A 21519-nucleotide genomic window follows, 5' to 3' on the forward strand; every position below is an offset into this window, starting at 1 on the left:
GGGCAGTGGGTGCTGGGGGGTGGGGGCGGGGGGGGGGGCCTCTGCAACTTACCTGGCTGCTTCTTGCTCTTACTGAGGGCTGCTGGGAACAGGGGGTGGGGCTTGTTGCATGTGCCCGCCCCCTGGGCTCCTTGCTGCCGGAGCTCCGCTCCTGTGCGCTCCTGCAGAAAAATGACCACTGCTAATGATATTTATTTGTCTAAGAGAGACAGAAAAAGGGAGAGAGGTGGAAAGAAAGAATGAAAGAGGTGGAAAGAGAGAGCCAAGAAAGCAAATAGATGGGAGGGAGGGGGAAGGAAGGGAGGAAGAAAAAGTATGTCTCCCCTTCGCTTCCCCAGCTGCCCTGCCGGGAGCTGCACAATAGGTGTGAAAGAGCCGCATGTGGCTCCCAAGCCGCAGTTTGGCCAGCCCTGCTCTAGCATAAGATGCTCCCTTCCCTAACGTCTGTGTACCTTATGGGAAGATATGACACATGATGGATATGTGTCCCAGTTCCGCAGGGCCTGTAAAACCGAGCTCTTCCACCAGGCTTTTGATTAGGAGCCGCCACTGAACGAGCTAAAGATAAAGGTTCCCTTGCTCGAAAGCCAGTCGAGTCCGACTCTAGGGTTGCGGTGCTCTTCTCCGTTTCAAAGCCGAAGAGCCAGCGCTGTCCGAAGACGTTTCCGTGGTCATGTGGCTGGCATGACTAAACACCAAGGCGCACGGAACGCTGTGACCTTCCCACCGAAGTGGTCCCTATTGATCTACTTGCAATTTCTTGCTTTCGAACTGCTAGGTTGGCAGGACTGAACGAGCTACTAAACATCTATTACTGGCACTTTCTTTGGGGTACTGGTCTAGTCATACGGGGCCAACGACAACGATCGGCACCTGTACTTTATCGTTTGTATTTAAACTGCACTTTATATTTTATTGTTAGAATTTTATCTGTTTTTATTGTAAATGATTATTGTACGCCGCCTTGAGCCTGCTTGTCAGGCAAGGCGGGATAGAAATCGAATTAAATAAATAAATAAGTATATTATCTGTTCTTCAGAAGCGGGAGGAAAGAATGCGAGGTGGGACCCCCTTGTTGCAAAACTAGGATGCCCATGTCCTGCCAAAGGTTTAAAAATAACCCTCTGGATGCAGCCTTGGAGCAGGGCCTTTGGGCTGTTTGGAGAAAGCAGTCACTATAGCAATGCAAAACAGAGCCCGGGTACCTCCAAGCCATGGCCCTTGCTTGTGGTTTAAAGTCACACCACGGTCTGGTTCAAAGGTCAAGGTAGGAACAGTGTCTGCTTAGATTGCCTGTCCCCTGTCTGGTGCATTCTCAGGATCAGGCAGCAGGTGGACAGTCTGGGACTCTGCTTTTAAAAACTGCCAGTCCTGTGCCTCTACAACCACGTGCACCAGTTACTCTGGTTAAAAAGGATTCAGGTGGGTAGCCATGTTGGTCCGAAGAAACAGAACAAAGTTTGAGTGACCAGTGGTACCTTTAAGACCCACAAAGCTTAATTCTGGGTATGTAATTCTGGTTATAAAAAACGTTAACACACACACACACACAAAGGTAGTAAAAGCAGGGCTTTTTTTGTAGAAAAAGCCCAGCAGGAACTTATTAGCATTATAGGCCCCACCCAACAGCAGAAACTCATTAGCACATTAGGTCGCACCCCCATGTTACCAGAAGTGTGGCCATCCAACCACACCCACCTTTTGCTTCTTATTCTGTTTACCCTGTTTGTGGTCAAAACCCAGGGCCTTTTTTTGTAGCAGGAACTCCTTTGCATGTTAGGCCACACACCCCTAATGTAGCCAATCCGAATGAGTTCCTGCTGTTGGGTGTGGCCTATTATGCTAATGAGTTCCTGCTGGACGTGGCCAACTCGGGAGCCAGCCGGAACTCCGTTCCTGTGCGTTCCTGCCCAGAAATAGCCCTGAGTAAAAGAAATGTTATGGCCAGGTTGCTGAAAATAGAGACGGTTCCATTCACAGAGCAAGATTCCGGGCATCGGGGCTTGGTACTCCTCCATCTGTGTGCATCTTCTGCTTAGGGTTGCCAACCTCCAGGTGGTGGCTGGAGAGCTCCTGAGATTACAGGTGATCTCCAGGCGACAGAGATCAGTTCACCTGGAGAAAGGGGCTGCTTTGGAAGGTGCATTCTATAGCATTACACCCCATTAAAGTCCTCCCCCTCCCCAGACCTCACCCTCCTCAGGCTCCACCCCCAAAATCTCCAGGTATTTCCCAGCGTGAAGCTTCCAACCCTGCTTCTGCTGCAAGACAACTTACCAGGGGTCATTTCTTGCAGGAGCGCACAGGAGCAGAGCTCTGGCAGTAAAGAGCCCAGGGGGCAGGCACATGCAACAAGCCCCGCCCCCTGCTCCCAGCAGCCCCGGGCCACGAGGAGCACGAGGATCTGCGCGTTCCACGCCCCCCCCCCCATAGCTAGCAATCCAAAAGAGTCCAGTGGAGCCTGAGCGGTGGGTGTTGCCTTCTGACACACTTCCGGTGACGTCAGGGGTCATGGCACATGCAAATGAGTTATGCTAATGAGTTATGCTAATGAGCTCCTGCACCTCTTTTTCTACTAAATGACCCCTGCAACTTACCATCAGCCAGCAGGGGATGCTAGCCTCCAGGTTGGGCCTGGGGATCTCCCGGCCTCAGTTCCCCAGGAGACAATGGATGCTTTGGAGGGTGGACTCTGTGGCATTGTATCCCGCTGAGGTCCCTGTCCTCCCCAGGCTCCATCCCCAAACCTCCATAGGAGTTTCCCAACCTGGATCTGGCAACCCTTCTCCTGCTCCCTGCTGATGGCCAGGGAGGACTTGGCAACCCCCTGCCAGCCATGACATGCCTCGGATGGACGGCTGATGTCTCTGTAGACAGAAATTAGCATCCAACGGGATTCCGCTTCTTCTCTGCTCTGAATGGAGGATTGACCTGTGCCTGGAAGTCACTCAGAGAGGGCTGGTGCCAGGCCCCACAGCAGGCAATGAAGTACACACTTGTAGAAAGGTTTTACTTTATTGAAGCCATGAAGTACTTGAACATAGTCATTGTTCAGAATAACAAAATGTGCGGGGCCAGGTAAGATAAAGCAGGTTCATTATTGCAATAGCCAATAGATATGGTTCCCCCGCGCGCGGCCAAACGGCCCGGCTCACGCCCAAACCCTGACAAACAACGGTTTCTTAAAACAGAAACAATTGTACTATTCCCACACTACTGCTCATTAAAGACTAAGCAAAGCTGGCTGTGCTCTTCCACCTGTGGCCTTGGCAAGATAGCATTACATCAAAGGAGGACTAGCGTTCATGGAAAGGAATGCAAGCTAGAGATGTGCGCATGCGAGTCTGGGTAAATATGTGCATGAGAGGCCAAATACATTCGCCCTATGGAAGGGAGGGCTTATACCTAGTACAGATACATGAAAGAACTTTTGGCAGCTTGCTGCCAGCTGGTCACACAACCCATCGATTGAACTGTCACAGCCTAGGGTTGCCAGCCTCCAGGTGGGGCCTGGAGGTCTCCTGGAATGACAGCTCCTCCCCAGATGACAAGAGCAGCTCCCCTGGAGGAAATGGTCTGCTTTGGAGGGTGGATTCCGAAGCATTATACCCTGCTGAATTCTCTACTCTCTCCAAACCCTGCTCTCCCCAGGCTCCACCCCCAAATCCCCAAGGATTCCCCGACCTGGAGGTGGCAACCCTACAAGCGACAGCCTTTTCAGTGCTAACTCTGCCTCTTGACCTCTTTGCAGATTGTGGAGGGCCTGTACCTCGGAAACATCAGGGGTATGTGTTTTGAAGCTGCTTCTCGTCTCTCTGTCTCTAAGTACACCTTGGTGACAGGCGCTCAGTGTTGGTTTAGGACGCCTGGCTATTGAGCTGCTGGTGTGATCGTGCGTCAGTCAAGGTCTTTTAGAGCTGTTCTCTCAAGGGCAGTTCTCGAGAGAGCTCTCTCAGCCCCACTTGTCTCACAGGGTGTCTGTTGTGGGGAGGGGAAGGGGAAGGAGTTTGTCAGCCGCTCTGAGACTCCTTTGGGTAGTGAAGGGCGGGGTATACATCCAATCTCTTCTCTCCTCTTCTCTACCTTGGGAGTGCCTGACCTGAAAAGGTTGCTCTCTAAAGGGCTACTGGACTGCAGCCTAATTGCTCTACCGCTGAAGACCAACACGGTGACCTTCCGAAACCAATTTTTGTGTGTTTGTGTGCTTACAGATTCTGAAGACAGGGAGAACCTGGGAAAGCACGGGATCACACACATCCTGTCTGTCCACAACAGTGCCAAGCCTGGGCTGGAAGTGAGTATGGAGGGGAACGGGAGTAGCCGGGCATTAGCCGAATCGCTATGCCATCCGATGCCAAGTTATACCTGTCTTAAGCTAACTCACATGGAATCGGAAGTAGGGCTGCCGGCTCTTTGCATACAAACAAACACAGGCAGTGTGATGCAGTGGTTAAGAGTGCTGGACTAGAATCTGGAAGACCCGAGTTCAAATCTCCACTCGTGCCACGGAAGTTCACTGGGTGACCTTGGGCCAGTCATGCCCTCTCAGCCTCACCTACCTCACAGGGCTGTTGTGAGGATAAAAATGGAGGAGAGGAGGACCATATAAGCTGCTTTGGGTCCCCATTGCGGAGAAAGTCAGGGTGAAAATGGAATCAAATAAATGAAAATGAAAAAATTGAAAATGAAAAAGTGTAAAGAAATCAGCAGGGGATGGAGATCCACGTGAGCCCTTTGGGCTTAGACGGGAGTAACTCTGTATAAAAAGGTAAAGGTAAAGGTTCCCTTGCTCGAAAGCCAGTTGAGTCCGATTCTAGGGTTGCGGTGCTCATCTCCGTTTCAAAGCCGAAGAGCCAGCGCTGTCCGAAGACGTTTCCGTGGTCACGTGGCCGGCATGACTAAACACCAAGACGCACGGAACGCTGTTACCTTCCCACTGAAGTGGTACCTATTTATCTACTTGCAATTTCTTGCTTTCGAACTGCTAGGTTGGCAGGAGCTGGAACTAGAGACGGGAGCTCACTCTGTCACGCGGCGCACTCGGGTCTCGAACTGCTGAACTACCGACCTTCCTCAGCCTGCAGTTCAGCGTCTTAACCATAGGAGAGCGCTAATCAAATTCTAAAGGTAGCAACTGGAAGAAAGGTACAGTATTTCAGCAATTCAGGGGCGAGCCATCATTCCCTCTGGCCTGCAGTTGCCACCCTGTTCATTCAGGGTTATGAAATGTTTGAAGTTTACTCACAAAGAGACCAGATGCCATCAAAGACACTGGAGGGCAGTATAGCTCCAAAAACCTATTCGAAGAAGGGTGCCAGCACAGGAAAGCTTATCCCCAGAGTTAAAACTCTGTTGGTCTTAAAGGTGCCGCTGGACTCAGACTTTGTCCGGCTGCTTCTGGCCAACATGGCTACTCACCTGAATCTAAAAAGCGGTGTCTGTCGAAGAGAGCTTTGATTCTTGACCGCTTGTACCCTGACACTCTTCTTAGTCTCGAAGGTGCGACTGGAATCGACCCTGTTTAACTGGAGACCAGCAGGGCTACCCTCTGACACCATCTCCGAATACAGGGATAGTTGTGTTCATCCCATGAGACTTTTTTTTGCGTCTGTTTGCCTTACAGTGTCACTGTGGTTTCGCCGACAGTGCAGGATTTTATATCCAGGTGTTGGTCTGAAGCGGCAGAACACACTTTGAATCCAGGGGCACCTTTAAGACTAGCAAAAGTTTATGCAAGGTAGGAGCTCTTGTGTGCATGCTCACTTCCTCAGATACATTGAAATGGACCTTAGCGGTTCACATATATAGGCAGGTGCCTCTACATAGGTGAACAGCAAATAGCATACAACTTAATGAAGCTATTCTGACGTGTGCAAAGACTAAACAGCAGTAACAAGCTAAGACTCTGACCAAGCCGATCCAGGTTTGAAAACCTACTCAGCCCTGAAGCTCACTGGGTGACTTTGGACCTCTGACTCTGTCTCAGCTGTAACCTACCTGGTAGGATTGTGGTGGCAGTAAAATGGGAGGGGAGGGGGCACCTGAACCCTTCTATAAGCTAATCCAATGGGAAGGCTGTGAGTTTATTTTATCTATTTATTTACTTTGTTCAAATCCCACCTTTCTTCCCTATGGGGACCCAAAGGAACTTACATGATTATCCTCTCCTCCATTTTAGGCTAACAATAACCTTGCAAGGTAGCTTATGCTGAGAGTGGGTGACTGGGCCCAAGGACACCCAGTGAGCTTCCATGGCAGAGTGGGGATTCGAACCTGGGTTTCTCAGATCCCAGTCCAACACTTTAACCGCTACACCATACTGGCTGGTTAAGGAGTGTTGTGTTGAGCACCGGAGTCGAAGGCTGTTTCCTTGGGCTTTCGGTGGCTGAGGACAGTCAGGCCTTGCTTGATTTTTTTTGCTTCCAAGGCTTTCGTGGCTCCATAATGAGGTAAGGCAAGACGGTGGCTTCAGATGGACAAGTGGCAGGGGACAGCCTCAGCTTCTGCCCCGCTGCCTTGCCTCTCACCATCATCATCCCCGCACTGTAGCTGTGAACACCCTTTCCCTCCTCCGGGCATAAGAACATCAGAAGAGCCCTACTGGATCAGACTGAAAGTCTATCTAGTCCAGCCTCCTGTCTCAGTGGCCCACCCGTTCCTCTGGATGGCCAACAACAAAGCGTAGAGACCGAGGCTGAGGGCTTCATAAGAGCATTAGAAGAATCCTGCTGGATCAGACCAGTGGTTTATCTAGTCCAGGATCCTGTCTCACACAGTGGCCCACCCGTTCCTCTGGATGGCCAACAACAGGGCACAGAAGCTGAGGCCTTTTTTTTGCTTCCAAGGCTTTCGTGGCTCCATAATGAGGTAAGGCAAGACGGTGGCTTTCAAAGTGTAGAGGGCTTCATAAGAGCATTAGAAGAATCCTGCTGGATCAGACCAGTGGTTTATCTAGTCCAGGATCCTGTCTCACACAGTGGAACCACCCGTTCCTCTGGATGGCCAACAACAGGGCACAGAAGCTGAGGCCTTCATAAGAACATCAGAAGAGCCCTGCTGCATCAGACTGAAAGTCCATGTAGTCCAGCATCCTGTCTCACACAGTGGCCCACCAGTTCCTCTGGATGGCCAACAACAGGGCACAGAAGCCGAGGCCTTCATAAGAACATCAGAAGAGCCTTGCTAGATCAGACCAGTGGTCCATCTTAGTCCAGCGTCCTGTCTTACGCAGTGGCCAATGGTTCCTCTGGCAGAGAGGCCGAAGCCTTCCCCTGATGTTGCCTCCTGTCTCTGGGATTCAGAGGTTTAGTGCCTCTAAACGTGGAGGTTTCCCTCAGTCTCCATAGCTAGTAGCCATCGATAGATCTGTTCCCCATGATGAATCTGTCTAATCTCCTCTGAAAGCTGTCTATTCCTGTGGCCATCACTACACCCTCTGGCAGCGAATTCCACATTTTAATCACTCTCTGTGTAAAGTAGTGTTTCTGGTGGCGTGCCTCTTTGAACACAGCACGGCAAGCCATGCACACCTAACATAGCATGCCAAGCTCTTAGAAAGTGCCAGATCGAAAGTTGACAACCTCCAGGTGGGCCCTGGCGATACCCTGGAATTATAACTGAACTTCAAACTACAGAGATCCGTTCCCTTGGAGGAAACGACAGAGTTGGATGTGTGTGTGTGGATTGTACGGCATCATATCCTCCCCAAACCCCACCCTCCCCAGGCTCCACCCCCAAACGTCCAGGAATTTCTCAGCCTGGAGATGGCAACCCTATCCAGAGCGCAGGAGGCAGCCTTCTTGGGTATCCAGAGCTTGTGTTGGGATTCTTATTTAAAGTTTGTCAGCAGAGTATTAAAGAGACTGAGTCCATGGTGTGTTTTAAAAGAATATAAAAGTTTACTATAACCAAGCATGGGAAAAAGGCACACAGGATATAAAATAACAAAGAGCTAAATGGTCTACATCCTTACAGCTAGAAGGTAAAACTGGAAGAACGGCGTCTCCTTCTCTAGTCAGAACAAAGAAACACAAAGACGGAAGAGAAGCCATCAAATGCTAATACTTGACACTTTGTTTCCAATCAGAGTAGTAAACTAGCTCCGAAGTTCCCGGGCTTCCTATAATCTAAAAAGATTGGTTATAAACAAACATGTGACTTAACAAACATAATTAACCCAGTAAATACTGAAGTGTTTTAACTTGTAACACCCAACAGTTTGCTGCACTGTGGAGGAAGGAGGATCAACTGCTCTGGGTGGGGGAGATGTGAGACCTGTTGCTGGTGGTCTTAGGCGGGACCCCTTTGTCAAGCTGCTACTGTTATGCTTCCCATGAACGCACATGAAAGCCAGTTCCTTGGTAAGAGATACTGACTAATGCTGCAGAGGAAGAGCGAGAAGGAGGAGGGGGGGGAATCAAAGCCGTGAGGAACCGCCCCCACCCAAGCCGCAGCTGCTTGGACTGCAGCCCTGCAGACTCTCTAGACCGATGGCGATTCCACACAGAGGTCTTACAACACGCTGGGGGGGGGGCAGGGCTGGAGACCGAAAAGGGGAACGGGAAACACATGGATGCATTGAGCAATGTGTCAATCACAGAGCTGGCTCGAGAAAACTGCAAAGCCAAGCTTTTGTTCCCAGGCACCACGGCCGTCGTGGCAGAGGTCGCTAGTGGAGGACAGGAAGCTGGCAGCAAAATAGGAGTTCATTCTGGCAGAGTGACTTTGTGGTGTGATGAGAAATCCCTGCAGATTTGGGGTGGTGTAGCCCGGGGAGGGACCGCAGTGAGTTATAGTGCCACAGAGGAATTTCAGTCCGGTTCAGGAACGGTTCCCAAACGGTTTCTAGTCTGACATTTCAGACAGAACCGTTTTAGAACTGGTTCCCTACCGGAATATATTTGTACTTTCACACACAAACGCTTCTGTCCCGTTCAGGAAACGGGGCTGAACCGTTTTACCTGTAAACCACTTCCAAGTAGTCTTCAGTTTCTTCTCCCGGATCTGAAACACTTTTTCCCCGCTGTTTTTCACCCAAGCGGGCGATCTCCGGGGTTTTGGGTTTGTTTAACGTTCGCTTTAGAGCGCTATAGCACTATTACACAACAGCAAAACGGCATTATAGCAACCCCATTGGAATGCATGTAGTGTTGTGTTATAGCGCTATAGCGCTCTAAAGCGAACGTTAAAAAAAAACAAAGCCGGAGATCGTCCGCGCGGGCGAAAAATGGCAAGAAAAAGCAGGAAAAAGTAGTGCAGTCTGAAATGGCAAACCGCTTCTGATCTGGCTCTTTTCTGGTAGGGGAAAGCCTTGTGTGAAGTGGCAGCCCTGTACCGGTTTAATCCCAGACGGATCAATAACGGCTTGAAACCGGCTGAAACAGGGTAATGTGCCAAAGCAGCCATTTTCTCCAGGGGAACGGATCTCTTTCGCCTGGAGATCCGTTGTCAGAGTGGGAGATCTCCAGCCACCACCTGCAGGTTGGCAATCCTAGTGGGGGGCCCACCTTGTGGGGTGGCACCGTAGGCCATGAAGAATCTCCAGGTCCCACCTGGAGGTCCCACCTGCTGCCTTCTACGCAGAATTCAGTTGTGTCTCTTAGTCGGAGGTTGCACTGAGCTGAAAGGGGGGTCAATGTCCTTAGTAAAGATCAGGCTTTTGGTTTCCCTTTCTGTCCTCTCTGATCAAGGGAATCCAGAGCGTGCTTGTTATCTCTCAAGGGTGAAGTTCGTAGTGCCACAAAGGGCGGAATTACAACTCATGTGTGCTTCGATAATCCTTTTAATTAACTTGTAAAATTTTATATAGTATACCTGCTGGTAATGCTCTATAAAGGGGCCGCGGTGGCTCAGAGGTTAAGACGCTGAAGCTGCAGACCGGAAGGTCCGTAGTTCGGCTGTTTGAGACCCGAGTGCCCCGTGACGGAGTGAGCTCCCGTCTCTGGCCCCAGCTCCTGCCAACCTAGCAGTTCGAAAGCGAGAAGCTGCAAGTAGATAAGGGCTCTTTTTGTAGCAGGAACACCTTTGCATATTAGGCGACACACCCCTGATGTAGCCAATCCCCCAAGAGCTTAGAGTAGCCCCTGTAAGAAGAGCTCTGTAAGCTCTTGGAGGATTGGCTACATGAGGGGTGTGTCGCCTAATATGCAAAGGAGCTCCGGCTACAAAAAGAGCCCTTCGGTGGGGATGGCAAAAGTGTTCCGTGCGCCTTGGTGCTTAGTCATGCCGGCCACATGACCACGGGAAAAGTCTTCGGACAGCGCTGGCTCTTCGGCTTGGAAATGGAGATGAGCACCGCAGCCCTAGAGTCAGAATCGACTGGCTTTCGAGCAAGGGAAACCTTTACCTAATGCTCTATAAAGGGTAACGGGGGAGGGGGACCGCAATTTTACCTTTTTGCCCTTGGGCTGTTTGCCCTCTGAAAAAGGTCTCTGTCTGGGGTTGCCAGGTCCCCGCTGGTGACCGGCGGGGTTGGGAGGGGCAGGGTTGCCATATCCAGGTTGGGAAACTCCTGGAAATTTGGGGGTGGAGCCTGGGGAGGACAGGGGCCGCAGTGGGGTACAAGGCCATAGGCCACCCTTCAAAGCAGCCATTCCCTCCAGGGGACCTGATCCCTGTAGTCTGGAGATGAGCTGTAATCCCCATCCACTTTTTAAAAATCTCTGCTGGGGAAAACTTACAACTTTGTTTTCCTCGGTTGGACTAAAACAGTTGGGGTGGGGAAATATTCCGTGAGAAAATGAGGGAAGAGAGAAAGCCCTTCTCCGCCGGCTTCTAACATCTCTGCTGGCCTCATTGCATAAAATAATGAGAGTACTCAGGGGTCATTTCGTAGAAAAAGAGCTAGGGGAACTCATTAGCATAACTCATTAGCATATGCCACACACCCTGACATCTGGGGCCCGGCGGTGGACCTGCAAGGCCAGCGGGAGTGCGAGGAAGCCCCGCCAAGGCCCTCCCTGGCCCCAGGCAGGCAGCGGTGGGGAGAGGCGGGGAGGAAGCAACTTACCCTCCCTCTTCTCCTGCCTCCTCCTGGCTGAATGAGGGCTGGAAGCGGGGCGGCCGGAAGCAGGGGGCGGGGCTTCATCATGTGCCCCGCCCCCTGCACCTCACCCGGGAGAACTGCGTTCCCCCCCGAAATGACCTCTGAGAGTACTTTCAAAATGGTTTGGGGAGTGAATAGATGGTAAACTCTGGTTCTGATACCACTGCAGACATCTTGAAGTGTGTCTTATCTTTGCAGGACATGACCTATCTCTGCATATCTGCTTCAGACTCCTCTAATCAAAACCTGTAAGTCCTTTCTCCGTTTTTTGTGGGGGGGTTTTTGGTCTGTTTTGTTTTTAGCTTGTGCTCTCAACATACCCACCATCTTTCATTGGGGGAATGTTGAGGTTTTCCTCATCTGTTCGTCACGGAGATGTGTTCTGGTTGCCTGCATTGCATACGAAACACGCTGGGCTTTTAAATTAGTTCGACGCGTAATAATGTGCAGATTCACAATCCTCTTCCGCCACCCAAGAAGCCACTTACCCAAAACTGAAGTCCTCTCTGGGGCAGCATCTGATGCACTACAAGGTCCTGGGGGGTCAAAAGCTTTGAATGTGGGGAAATGCTTGGGTGTGCCCAGGGACCTCTTTAGCTTCTGACGTCAATATATGTTTACTTTATTGCTTTATTTAGATATCCTTAATTGGGTTAGGGCTATTGGCTCGAGGGTTTCTCATTCTGTCTTAAGCGTGATGCAACTATTTGCTGATGGAGACCGATTAATGGGTTAGTTACTTTTAGCCTAGCCACTCTTGTTCGGCCTGACCTACCTCGCAGGGTTGTTGTGAGCATAAATTTATTTATTTATTTATTTGGATTCCTATCCCGCCCTCCCCGCAGGCTCAGGGTGGCTAGCAGGGGCATAACGCCAGATAATAACAATAAAACAGTAAAATTCTGACTACAATTACAAAATAAGCAATTAAATAATTTACAAAAGTTCTTAAAACACTTTCCGGTGCTCTCTACTCATTTCCAAATTCTTACAATCAAGATGGTGCTCTCCATGATATAGTTGCCTAACCGTACCCCCCCTGTTGTCCCTAGGCATGTCCCACTCCCTCCGATGGAACCCGCACCAGTGATGGCAGTGTGCGGGAATTATAAGGCGTTGGTGGAGCAGTGGTGGTGGCAGGGCCGGATCTAGACTTGCTGAGGCCCTAAGCTATACAAAACCCAGAGGCCCCCTACTGTTTTAAATTACATCAGCTGGTCTTAGAAAAATTTAAAATATATACGCCTTTTTAATATTTGAAAATACATTGTCTTTTAATTTTTATTAACAAAAATAATAAAGGATGTGTTTACAAAATCACAGAAATAATCACATAATTAAAGGGTTTTAAAAGGACAAATAAGGCTCCAGCAGATTGCGAGGCCCTAAGCCCTAAGGCCCTTAGCTTATGTGTAAATCCGGCACTGGGTGGCGGCGGCTCCTATTCAAAAGCCTGGCGGAAGAGCTCCGTCTTGCAGGCCCTGCGGAACTGTACGAGGTCCCGCAGGGCCCGGATCTCCTCTGGGAGCTCATTCCACCAGATAGGAGTCGCCACCGAAAAGTCCTGAACCAGCAGAGACACGTAGGGTTCTTGGCAGTGCGAAACCAAGAGTTGTAGGTCAGAAGAGAAGGAGATAGATAGATGATAGATAGATAGATAGAAGAGAGAGAGAGAGAGAGAGAGAGAGAGAGAGAGAGAGAGCGCTCTACTGTACTGTCCCTTCCAAGCCACATGTTTGGAATGAGCAGGGCGAATGGGGAAAAAAAAAGTTTCCTTCATCTGATAGGGGATTCCTCTGAAGTCTCACAGGAGAACAGTTTGGATCTTGCTGTGTGCAGAGTTTCTTGGAATTGTAAGGAGCAGCATCATGAGATGTATACTGTCTGTGGGCCTGCTTCTGTCACCCCCATGCTTCGTCGACCTGTACACTGGAACAGACAAAAACCACATCATCACAGGGAAACCAGCCACCAATCACTGGTTAAATAGTGGGATGGAAAGGGAGGGAGCAGCCACCGAGTCAGTTCCCCACCCCCTTTCCCCTCCTCCTGCGTGCTCTCTGACTCACAGGAGTTCTCCAGAATTTCAGGCACCAAAGGGTCTTTCCCAGACTCGCAGGCAGAGGTCATTTCTGGGGGGGAACACAGTTCCCCCGGGTGAGGTTCGGGGGGCGGGGCACATGACGAAGCCCCGCCCCCTGCTTCCGGTCGCCCCGCTTCCGGCCCTCATTCAGCCAGGAGGAGGCAGGAGAAGAGGGAGGGTAAGTTGCTTCCTCCCTGCCTCTCCCCACCCCTGCCTGCCTGGGGCCAGGGAGGGCCTTCGCGGGGCTTCCTTGCACTCCCACTGGCCTTGCAGGTCCACCACCGGGCCCCTCATGGGGCTCGGCAGTGGAGCTGCAAGGCTGGTTATGCTAATGAGTTCCCCTACCTCTTTTTCTACGAAATGACCCCTGCTCGCAGGACTTTATAGGCGGGGCCGTAGCACCCTCCCAAAAGAATATTCCCATTAAGCAGAATGTGCAGAAGCGTCAAGGGTGTGTGTGTGTGGGGGGGGATAGTCCTGTTTCAGCAACGCTGGGGTGTTTCTCCCCCCTCCCCTTTTTTCATTCCTGTTTTTTGCAATCACATCATGCCCAAAAGCGATGGACCAAAGGAAGGAAGCTTCCCTTTAAAGGGGCTATTTTCTGCACACTGTTTGAGCCTTTGGGTTTCACAATCGTGGTGAACTTAGAAAGGGTTTTCCGAGCGTCGACATGAGAAAGGAGTGGCTTGGGATGATCTTAGGTGGTCCGTCCACGCCACACAGCCACGGACAATCAGCGCTCCCAGGCTGCGGGTAGATCAGGGCACAGATATTGGACTGTTGATCCCGATGGATCCAGGAAGCAGACTCATGTTGATCCCGATGGATCCAGGAAGCAGACTCATGCTCTGTTTTCCTTGGGGGGGGGGGCTGTGTCCTCGGGGCAGGATTCGTCACGGCTACACTGCTGACTTCCGGCAGCTTTGGCAGCACCACTAAAGGAGAACTGAGGCCCGAACTGGAGTCATTTGAGGGTTTTGTTATTAAGTCATGCCAGTTTTGCCTGGGATCTTCCAGATAGGTTTTTGTAAACAAATAGTTCACTCACAGAGCTGTCACAGCATCTGCTTTCCCTCACTGTGGGTCCATGTGTTGATTGTGCATAGGGATAAGTTATCAGAATGGGATACTTGTATGAGCAGAGGATGGGGGCCGGTCCCCCAGTGGGGGCAGGGTACCACCCCCCCAGTTCTGTTTTGCTTTTTTGTTCTGTTGCGATGTTAGCTGCATTGCTAAATCACTTCTGGGGGGGGGGGAGGAAGTGACAGTAGGGTACTGCTAGGAATCTAAAAACTTTGTGGTTTTACCGTAGACTGCCTGGCGCTTCCTAGAGCTACCGTATGCCACTTCCAAGTTTTTCTCGGAGCTGATGTGGGGACAAAGGTGATGTCATGTACCCTCCCCCATGTCTCCAACCCCTATCCTCCTGCCAGATGTCAGACAAACCTATGCCCAGCACTGGGATTTAATTTGGAACGGTAATGGTTGCCTAGGGCCAACAGGTCTTAAGGCCAAATATACCAGACTACACCCTTGCTCTCTTTGCTAAGAATAATGACCATCCTCCCATTATGTATACACAGGCATTCTCTCTCTCTCTCTCTCTCTCTCTCTCTCTCTCTCTCTCTCTCTCTCACACACACACACACACACACACACACACACACACACACACACACACACACGGATTAGTGTTGCCAACCTCCAGGCAAGGGCTGGAGTTCTCCCAGAATTACAACTCTGACCAGACTTTGTTGTTGTTCAGTCGCACAGTCGAGTCCGACTCTTCGCGACCCCATGGACAAGATCTCGCCAGGCCCTCCTGTCCTCCATTGTCCTCTGAAGTTTGCTCAATTTCATGCTCGTTGCATCGATAACACTGTCTAACCATCTCATCCTTTGCCGTCCCCGTCTTCTTTGACCTTCAATCCTTCCCAGCATCAGGGTCTTCCCCAGTGAGTGCTCCCTTCTCATTTGGTGGCCAAAGTATTTGAGCTTCAGCTTCAGTATCTGGCCTTCCAGGGAGCCAGGGAATTATTTATTTCAGCTTACATGACCAAAGGTCTCAAGCACTTGCATAAAATACAGTTTGTGTTGAAACATCAAAACTAAAACTAAAACAGTGAGCATCTCCAAATCAGTAGAATATAATCAGTATAAAACATTATGAACATATTGTTTAAAATAGTTAAGATAAATAAATACAAGATTTCCAATAGTATCCCCTATTTACGCTTCAATGCAATTATAGTTGCTAAATACCTTGTTACTGAAGCAGTAATCGCTGGGTTAGTATCTGTCAGCAAATAAGCGATCACCCATAACTCAAGTGGAAGATGATATTTTGTTAAAATAGGACCTAGGCGCTATCCAGTGGGGACAAAACAAAAGGAGGTGTGTCAACGTCTCAGTTTCACCAGATGCGCAGGTGCAAACTCTATCTGAATAGGCAGTGCATGCAGGATCAGTACCAGGATCAGTCCCTCTAAAGAAAATAGTAGCAGCGAAGGTTGGGGTCTAGGGCAGAGGTGGCCAAACTGTGGCTCGGGAGCATATTGTGTGGCTCCCAACAGGGTGGCTGGGGAAGCGAAAGGGAGGCCGGCCTCCCCGATCATTCTTCCCTTCCCGAGCCAGTGTTCCCCTCCCTAGGTAGGCTTGAGATGGGGGGTGGGAGCAGAGAAAGAAAGCAACTTTAAATGCTTTATTAAAGACACTCCCCACCAGCTAGCTTGGAAAAGGCATTTGTCTCTTTAAATGCCTTTTTCAAGCCAGCTGGCGTGGGAGTCTTGGAAGATGCATTTAAAGTTAAAGTTGCTTTCTTTCCACCTCTCTCTCCCCTCCCCCATTTTCCTTCCTTCCTCCCTCCCTCCCCATCTAAAGTCAAATATCATTATCTATATCTGTTTTTACCCCTTTTGTTTTTATTTTTGGCAGCCTCAATTAATGTTAATAAAAAACAAGTCTGCATATTTTTCAATGAAAACATGTGTGTGATATTTGTTCATGTCTTGTGGCTCTCAGACATCAGACGTTTATTCTATGTGGCTCTTCTGTTAAGCGAATTTGGCCACCCCTGGTCTAGGGCATCGCGTCCCCAGTGAGCTCCCTCCCCAAACTCTGGCTCCATCGCTAAATCTCCAGGGGTTTCCCAGCCTGCAGCTGATGACCCTGACACTGGAGCCCCTACATCTGAAGCTGTCTGAGACCACCTGACAAACCGCCCACCTTTCCTAGTGCCTTCTGTTCTGACTAGCAACACCTCTGCAGAATCCCTTGCATGAACTGGGATTGTCAGCTCCAGGTTGAGTAATTTGTTGAGATTTCGGCATTGCTGGCCAATGCTGCTGTGCCTTTAATAGCAGTATACTACTATTGGGGAGGGGGTAATTGCAGTGCTGGCCTCAAAGGCACAGCAGCAGGCCAGCCTGTGTTGTCCCTCTGATCAGTTGGCAACCCGAGAGTTAACGAAAGTGCCTGAAAGTGCAGCATTCAGCCCAATGTTATGTGTTCAGTGAGTCTTAAATCTTTATCTAAGGCGGTATGGATTACAGCCTTAGATAAAGTGGTGGCAGCTAATTTAATTATTAGCAACATTAAGGATTGTAATGCTGGATGATGGGGTGGCCGCAGCACCTTTTTTACATTGTAAAACATCTTGTGCTAGAAGTTAAGAACATAAGAAGAGGCCTGCTGGAATTGACCAGTAGTCCATCTAGCCCAGCATCGTGTCTCACACAGTAGCCAAACAGTTCTTCCGGACGGCCAACAACAGGGCAAAGAGGCCAAGGCCTTCATAAGAACATCAGAAGAGCCCTGCTGGATGAGACCAGTGGTCCATCTAGTCCAGCATCGTGTCTCACACAGTGGCCAACCAGTTCTTCCGGACGGCCAACAACAGGGCAGAGAGGCCGAGGCCTTCATAAGAACATCAGAAGAGCCCTGCTGGGTCAGACTGAAAGTCCATCTAGTCCAGCATCGTATCTCACACAGTAGCCAACCAGTTCTTCCAGACAGCCAACAGCAGAGCAGAGAGGCCGAGGCCTTCATAAGAACATCAGAAGAGCCCTGCTAGATCAGACCAGTGGTCCATCTAGTCCAGCATCTTCTCTCACACAGTAGCCAACTGGTTTCTCTGGAGGGCCAACAACAGGGCAGAGAGGCCAAGGCCGTCCCCTGATGTTGCCTCCTGGTTCTGGGATTCAGAGGTTTACCTTATCAAGAGTTATTAAGTTATTAAGAGTGGGGACTGGGTGGGAGGAAGATGTGACACAGGTCTGTAAAATGTTGATAAGTGACCAGAGAGCAAACACTCTCTCCTTGGTTACTAATTAATTTTCTTCTCTCCCAGGTTGCAGCATTTTAAGGAGAGCATCAGGTTTGTTCACGAATGTCGGCTGCATGGAGGAAGATGCCTCATTCATTGGTGAGCTTGTTTTCCTTTTTTCTTCCCCAATGTGTGGGACACACTACAGTGCACATGAATGCCCAGTGTCTCTGCAAAGAAGCATGCAATTGCTCTGCAAAACAGGCATCATTTTAAGGCCCTACAAATGCCTTAGAACTAAATTCAGGCTGAGCTGGGGAAAATAGAAAAGAATGGAAAGTAATCCAAAGAGGTCACATTACTCTTAAGGTTGCCAATCACCAGGTGATGGCTGGAGGCAGGGGTCATTTTGTAGAAAAAGAGGCGCATGAGCTCATTAGCATAACTCATTATCATAACTTATTTGCATATGCCACACCCCCTGACATCACCGGAAGTGTGGCAGAAGGCAACACCCACCGCTCAGGCTCCACTGGACTGTTTTGGATTGCTAGCTATTGGGGGGAGGATGCGCAGTTCTACCCTCACAGAGGAGGGAAAACTTGTACCTGAAGGTGGGTGGGCGGGTCTGCAACTTACCTGGCTACTTCTTGCTCTTCTGGCCTGATTGAGGGCTGCTGGGAGCAGGGGGCGTGGCTTGTTGCATGTGCCCGCCCCTGGGCTCTTTACTGCCGGAGCTCCGCTCCTGTGCGCTCTCACAGGAAATGACCCCTGGCTGGAGGTCTCCTGGGAATACAACTGATCTCCAGGCAACAGAGATCAGTTCCCCTGGAGAAAAGGGCCCCTTTGGAAGGTGGACTTGGGGACATTACACCCCGTTGAACTCCCTTCCCTCCCCAGACCCCATCATCCTCAGGCTTCACCCCCAAGATCAACAGGTATTCTCCAACCCAAAACTGGCTACTCTATACTCATACTCACAACATCCCTTTGCTTTCTCTTCACTCAGAGCTGTGCCTTTACACTTTTCAAAGCACCCACAACCAATGTTCCCTCTAAGCTGAGTTCTTCTTTGTTAACAAATGGCCTCCCTGTTTGGGAACTAGACAAAGCCTGGGGGGAGGTAACCAGTTTGTAGTGTAGAGGTTAAGTGTGCAGACTCTAATCTGGGAGAACCGGGTTTGATTCCCCACTCCTTCACATGCAGCTGCTGGATGACCTTGGGTCATTCATGAGTTCTTTCAGAGCTGTTCTCTCAAGAGCAGTACTTGAACTAAAGGAACATTAGGAGATCTACGGTTTCCCACCTCCACGTGGAAGCTGGAGTTCTCCTAGGATTACAACTTATTTCCTGGCTACAGGGCGGGGTATAAATCCAATCTCTTCTTCTTTAGGTGAGGAAAGCGGGCAGGTGTGTTTGAATCGGACAGAGACAGTAAGAGAACAGCTCGATTCAAATTCAGCGGCCCGTTAGAGGCCAACAAGACTTTTGGGGTGTAAACCTTCAAGAGTCAAAGCTCCCTTCATCAGTTCTCAGCTTTGACTCTATGTGGTTGCCAACTCCAGGTTAGGAAATTCCTGGCAATTTGGGGGCGGAGCCTGGGGAAAGTGGGATTTGAAGAGCAGTGGAATAATGCCACAGAGTCCACCCTCCAAAGCAGCCATCTTATCCAGGGGGGACTGATCTCTGTAGACTGGATATGAGTTGTAATCCCAAGACATCTCCAGGCCTCACCTGAAGACTGGCAACCCCATGCTCAAAAGCTTACAACCCGGAAATCTGGCTGGTCTCTAAGATGCTACTGGACTTGAATCTAGCTCTTTTACTGCAGACCAACAGGGCTAGCCTCTGAAACTTATCAGCAGGAGAAATCGACAGTGAGTTAGTTGAAGCACTTTGGCTCTCTGTCTCTCTCTCTCTCTGGGGCTCTGAAGAGGTCCAGGGCCAGCCCCAGGATTTTTTTACACACTAGGCGAGGCTACCAGCTGGGCCGTCAATGAACTGGCCTGACCATTGGCCCCCGGCCACAGAGGCAGGGCTGGGGTCGGGAATGGCCCACGGAACTGCCCGCCACTGCAGCCGCCCCCGACCCCAGCCCGCCGCCCAAGACCACCACCTGCCAAGGCGGCATCGGGGGCTGCTGATCATTCCACTCCAGGGGGGGTTCTGGCAGTGCAGCAAGAGGAGGTCATTGAGGCAGCAGAGGAGGGCCATGCAGGGCACCAGCAGGCCCGCCATGAGGTACACGCCATGAGGTACAGAGTGGCCTGCAGCCACAAGGGTGCCCATCTTGAATTCCACTCTGTAGGCAAGCCGGAGCCAGCGCGATCGTTGCCAACCTCCAGGTTGGACCTGGAGGCCTCCCAAAATTATAACTGCTCTAAAGGAGGCAGAGATCAGTTCCCCTGGAGAAAATGACTGCTTTGAGTGGTGGACTCCATGGCATTCATGCTGAAGTCTCCCCCCAGTCTCCACTGCCAAACCCCCAGGAAATTCCCAACCTGCAGTTGGAAACCCTGCCCAGTGCGCAGATGGAACTCTGGGGAGGTGTCCAAGAGTGCAAGGCGCGAGATGCCTTCGCTGTTGCATCAGGCTAATGAACGCTTTGCCCTACCCCTTTGGGGAAGTCTAAACCCTCCTTCCTTTTTGCCGTGGCAGTTTAGCGGGGGTTTCCCGCAGCACCACCCTCGTGATCGCCTACCTGATGACGGTGACCAACTTTGGCTGGGAAGAGTGCCTGGCGGCCATCAAAACGGTCCGCTCGTACGTGAGCCCCAACTTTGGTTTCCAGCAACAGCTGCAGGAGTATGAAAAGACGTTGCTCAAAGAGGTACTGTCGCGATGCCTTCCTCCCTTCACCAGGTGAAAACAGCGAGAATCCAGCAGCACCTTAAAGACTAACACAATTTGTGGTATGGTGCGGCGGACTGGGCCTGCGTCAGCTGGCGGGCCCCACGTTGCCAACCCCTCCCTTGCCTGACCTGGCACCTGAAAGGGCCGTTTCACTCCACTGCCTCCTCACCAGTGTTCCCTCTAAGCTGAGTTAGTGTGAGCTAGCTCACAGTTTTTTAGCCTCCGGCTCACACATTTTTGTCTCAGCTCAGGAAAGATGGCTCCAGAGCAAACTAATTCATGCAGCAGCCAAATCGCTCACTGCCAGTAGCTCACGAAGTAGCATTTTTGCTCACAAGACTCCACAGCTTGGAGGGAACATTGCTCCTGACCCCCCTCTGGCATCCATAGGAACCTGCACTGGGGCTTCCCGAGACCCTTTGGGGCTCCCCTGGAGAGTTGGCAACTGGCCCAACACTGTTGACTGCCTTGGTCTTCACATGGAACTGCCTTATACTGAATCCGTCAAGGGCAGTCTTGTCTACTCAGACTGGCAGCAGCTCTCCAGGGTCTCAGGCAGAAGTCGTTCACATCACCTCCGACCCGATCCTTTGACCTGGAGATGCCGGGAATCGAATCTGGGACCTTCTGCATGCCAAGCAGGAGCTCTGTCAGTCACGACCCCTCTGCAAAAGATAAATCAACCACACTGTTGATCTGGGCCACACAAACATGTCATGTTGACTTCCACTGAGTCAGAGCCTGCCGCCCTCCAGGATCTCCAGCTGAGAAAGGGGTTGTCCAACATTTATGACTGAGATCTTTTTTTAAAACTGGAAATTAAACCTGGGGGTTTCTGCATCCCCAGCATCTGGTCCAGTGTTCCCTCTAAGCTGAGTGAGTGTGAGGAGGGCTCTTTTTGTAAAAAAAGCCCAGCAGGAACTCATTAGCATAATAGGCCACACCCAACAGCAGAAACTCATTAGCCTATTAGGCCACACCCCTGACAGCACAGGTCATTAGCACATTAGGCCGCACCCCCATGTCACCAGAAGTGTGGTTATCCAGCCACACCCACCTTTTGCTTGTTATTCTCTTTACCTTGTTTGTTGTCAAAACCCAGGGCTTTTTTTGTAGCAGGGACTCCTTTGCATGTTAGGCCACACACCCCTACTGTAGCCAATCCTAATGAGTTTCTGCTGTTGGGTGTGGCCTATTATGCTAATGCGTTCCTGCTGGGCGTGGCCAACTTGGAAGCCAGCTGGAACTCTGTTCCTGTGCGTTCCTGCTTTGTG

At 50.6% G+C, this 21519-nt stretch overlaps 1 protein-coding gene across 2 annotated transcripts in view; it reads left to right on the forward strand.

Annotated features, from left to right (window-relative positions):
- LOC107123755 (dual specificity protein phosphatase 22-A-like) overlaps nucleotides 1–21519 on the forward strand; it is a 37558-nt gene that overhangs the window by 5100 nt on the left and 10939 nt on the right. For both annotated transcript variants that reach the window (XM_015427096.1, XM_015427095.1), the window contains 5 exons: nucleotides 3752–3785; nucleotides 4212–4294; nucleotides 11243–11292; nucleotides 17476–17550; nucleotides 20051–20222. In XM_015427096.1, coding sequence (XP_015282582.1) covers nucleotides 3752–3785; nucleotides 4212–4294; nucleotides 11243–11292; nucleotides 17476–17550; nucleotides 20051–20222 — 414 coding nt within the window. The remainder of the gene's footprint in view (nucleotides 1–3751; nucleotides 3786–4211; nucleotides 4295–11242; nucleotides 11293–17475; nucleotides 17551–20050; nucleotides 20223–21519) is intronic.

The sequence above is a fragment of the Gekko japonicus genome, unplaced genomic scaffold (assembly GCF_001447785.1).
Source record: "Gekko japonicus isolate JY-2015 unplaced genomic scaffold, Gekko_japonicus_V1.1 scaffold488, whole genome shotgun sequence".
NCBI lineage: Eukaryota > Metazoa > Chordata > Lepidosauria > Squamata > Gekkonidae > Gekko > Gekko japonicus.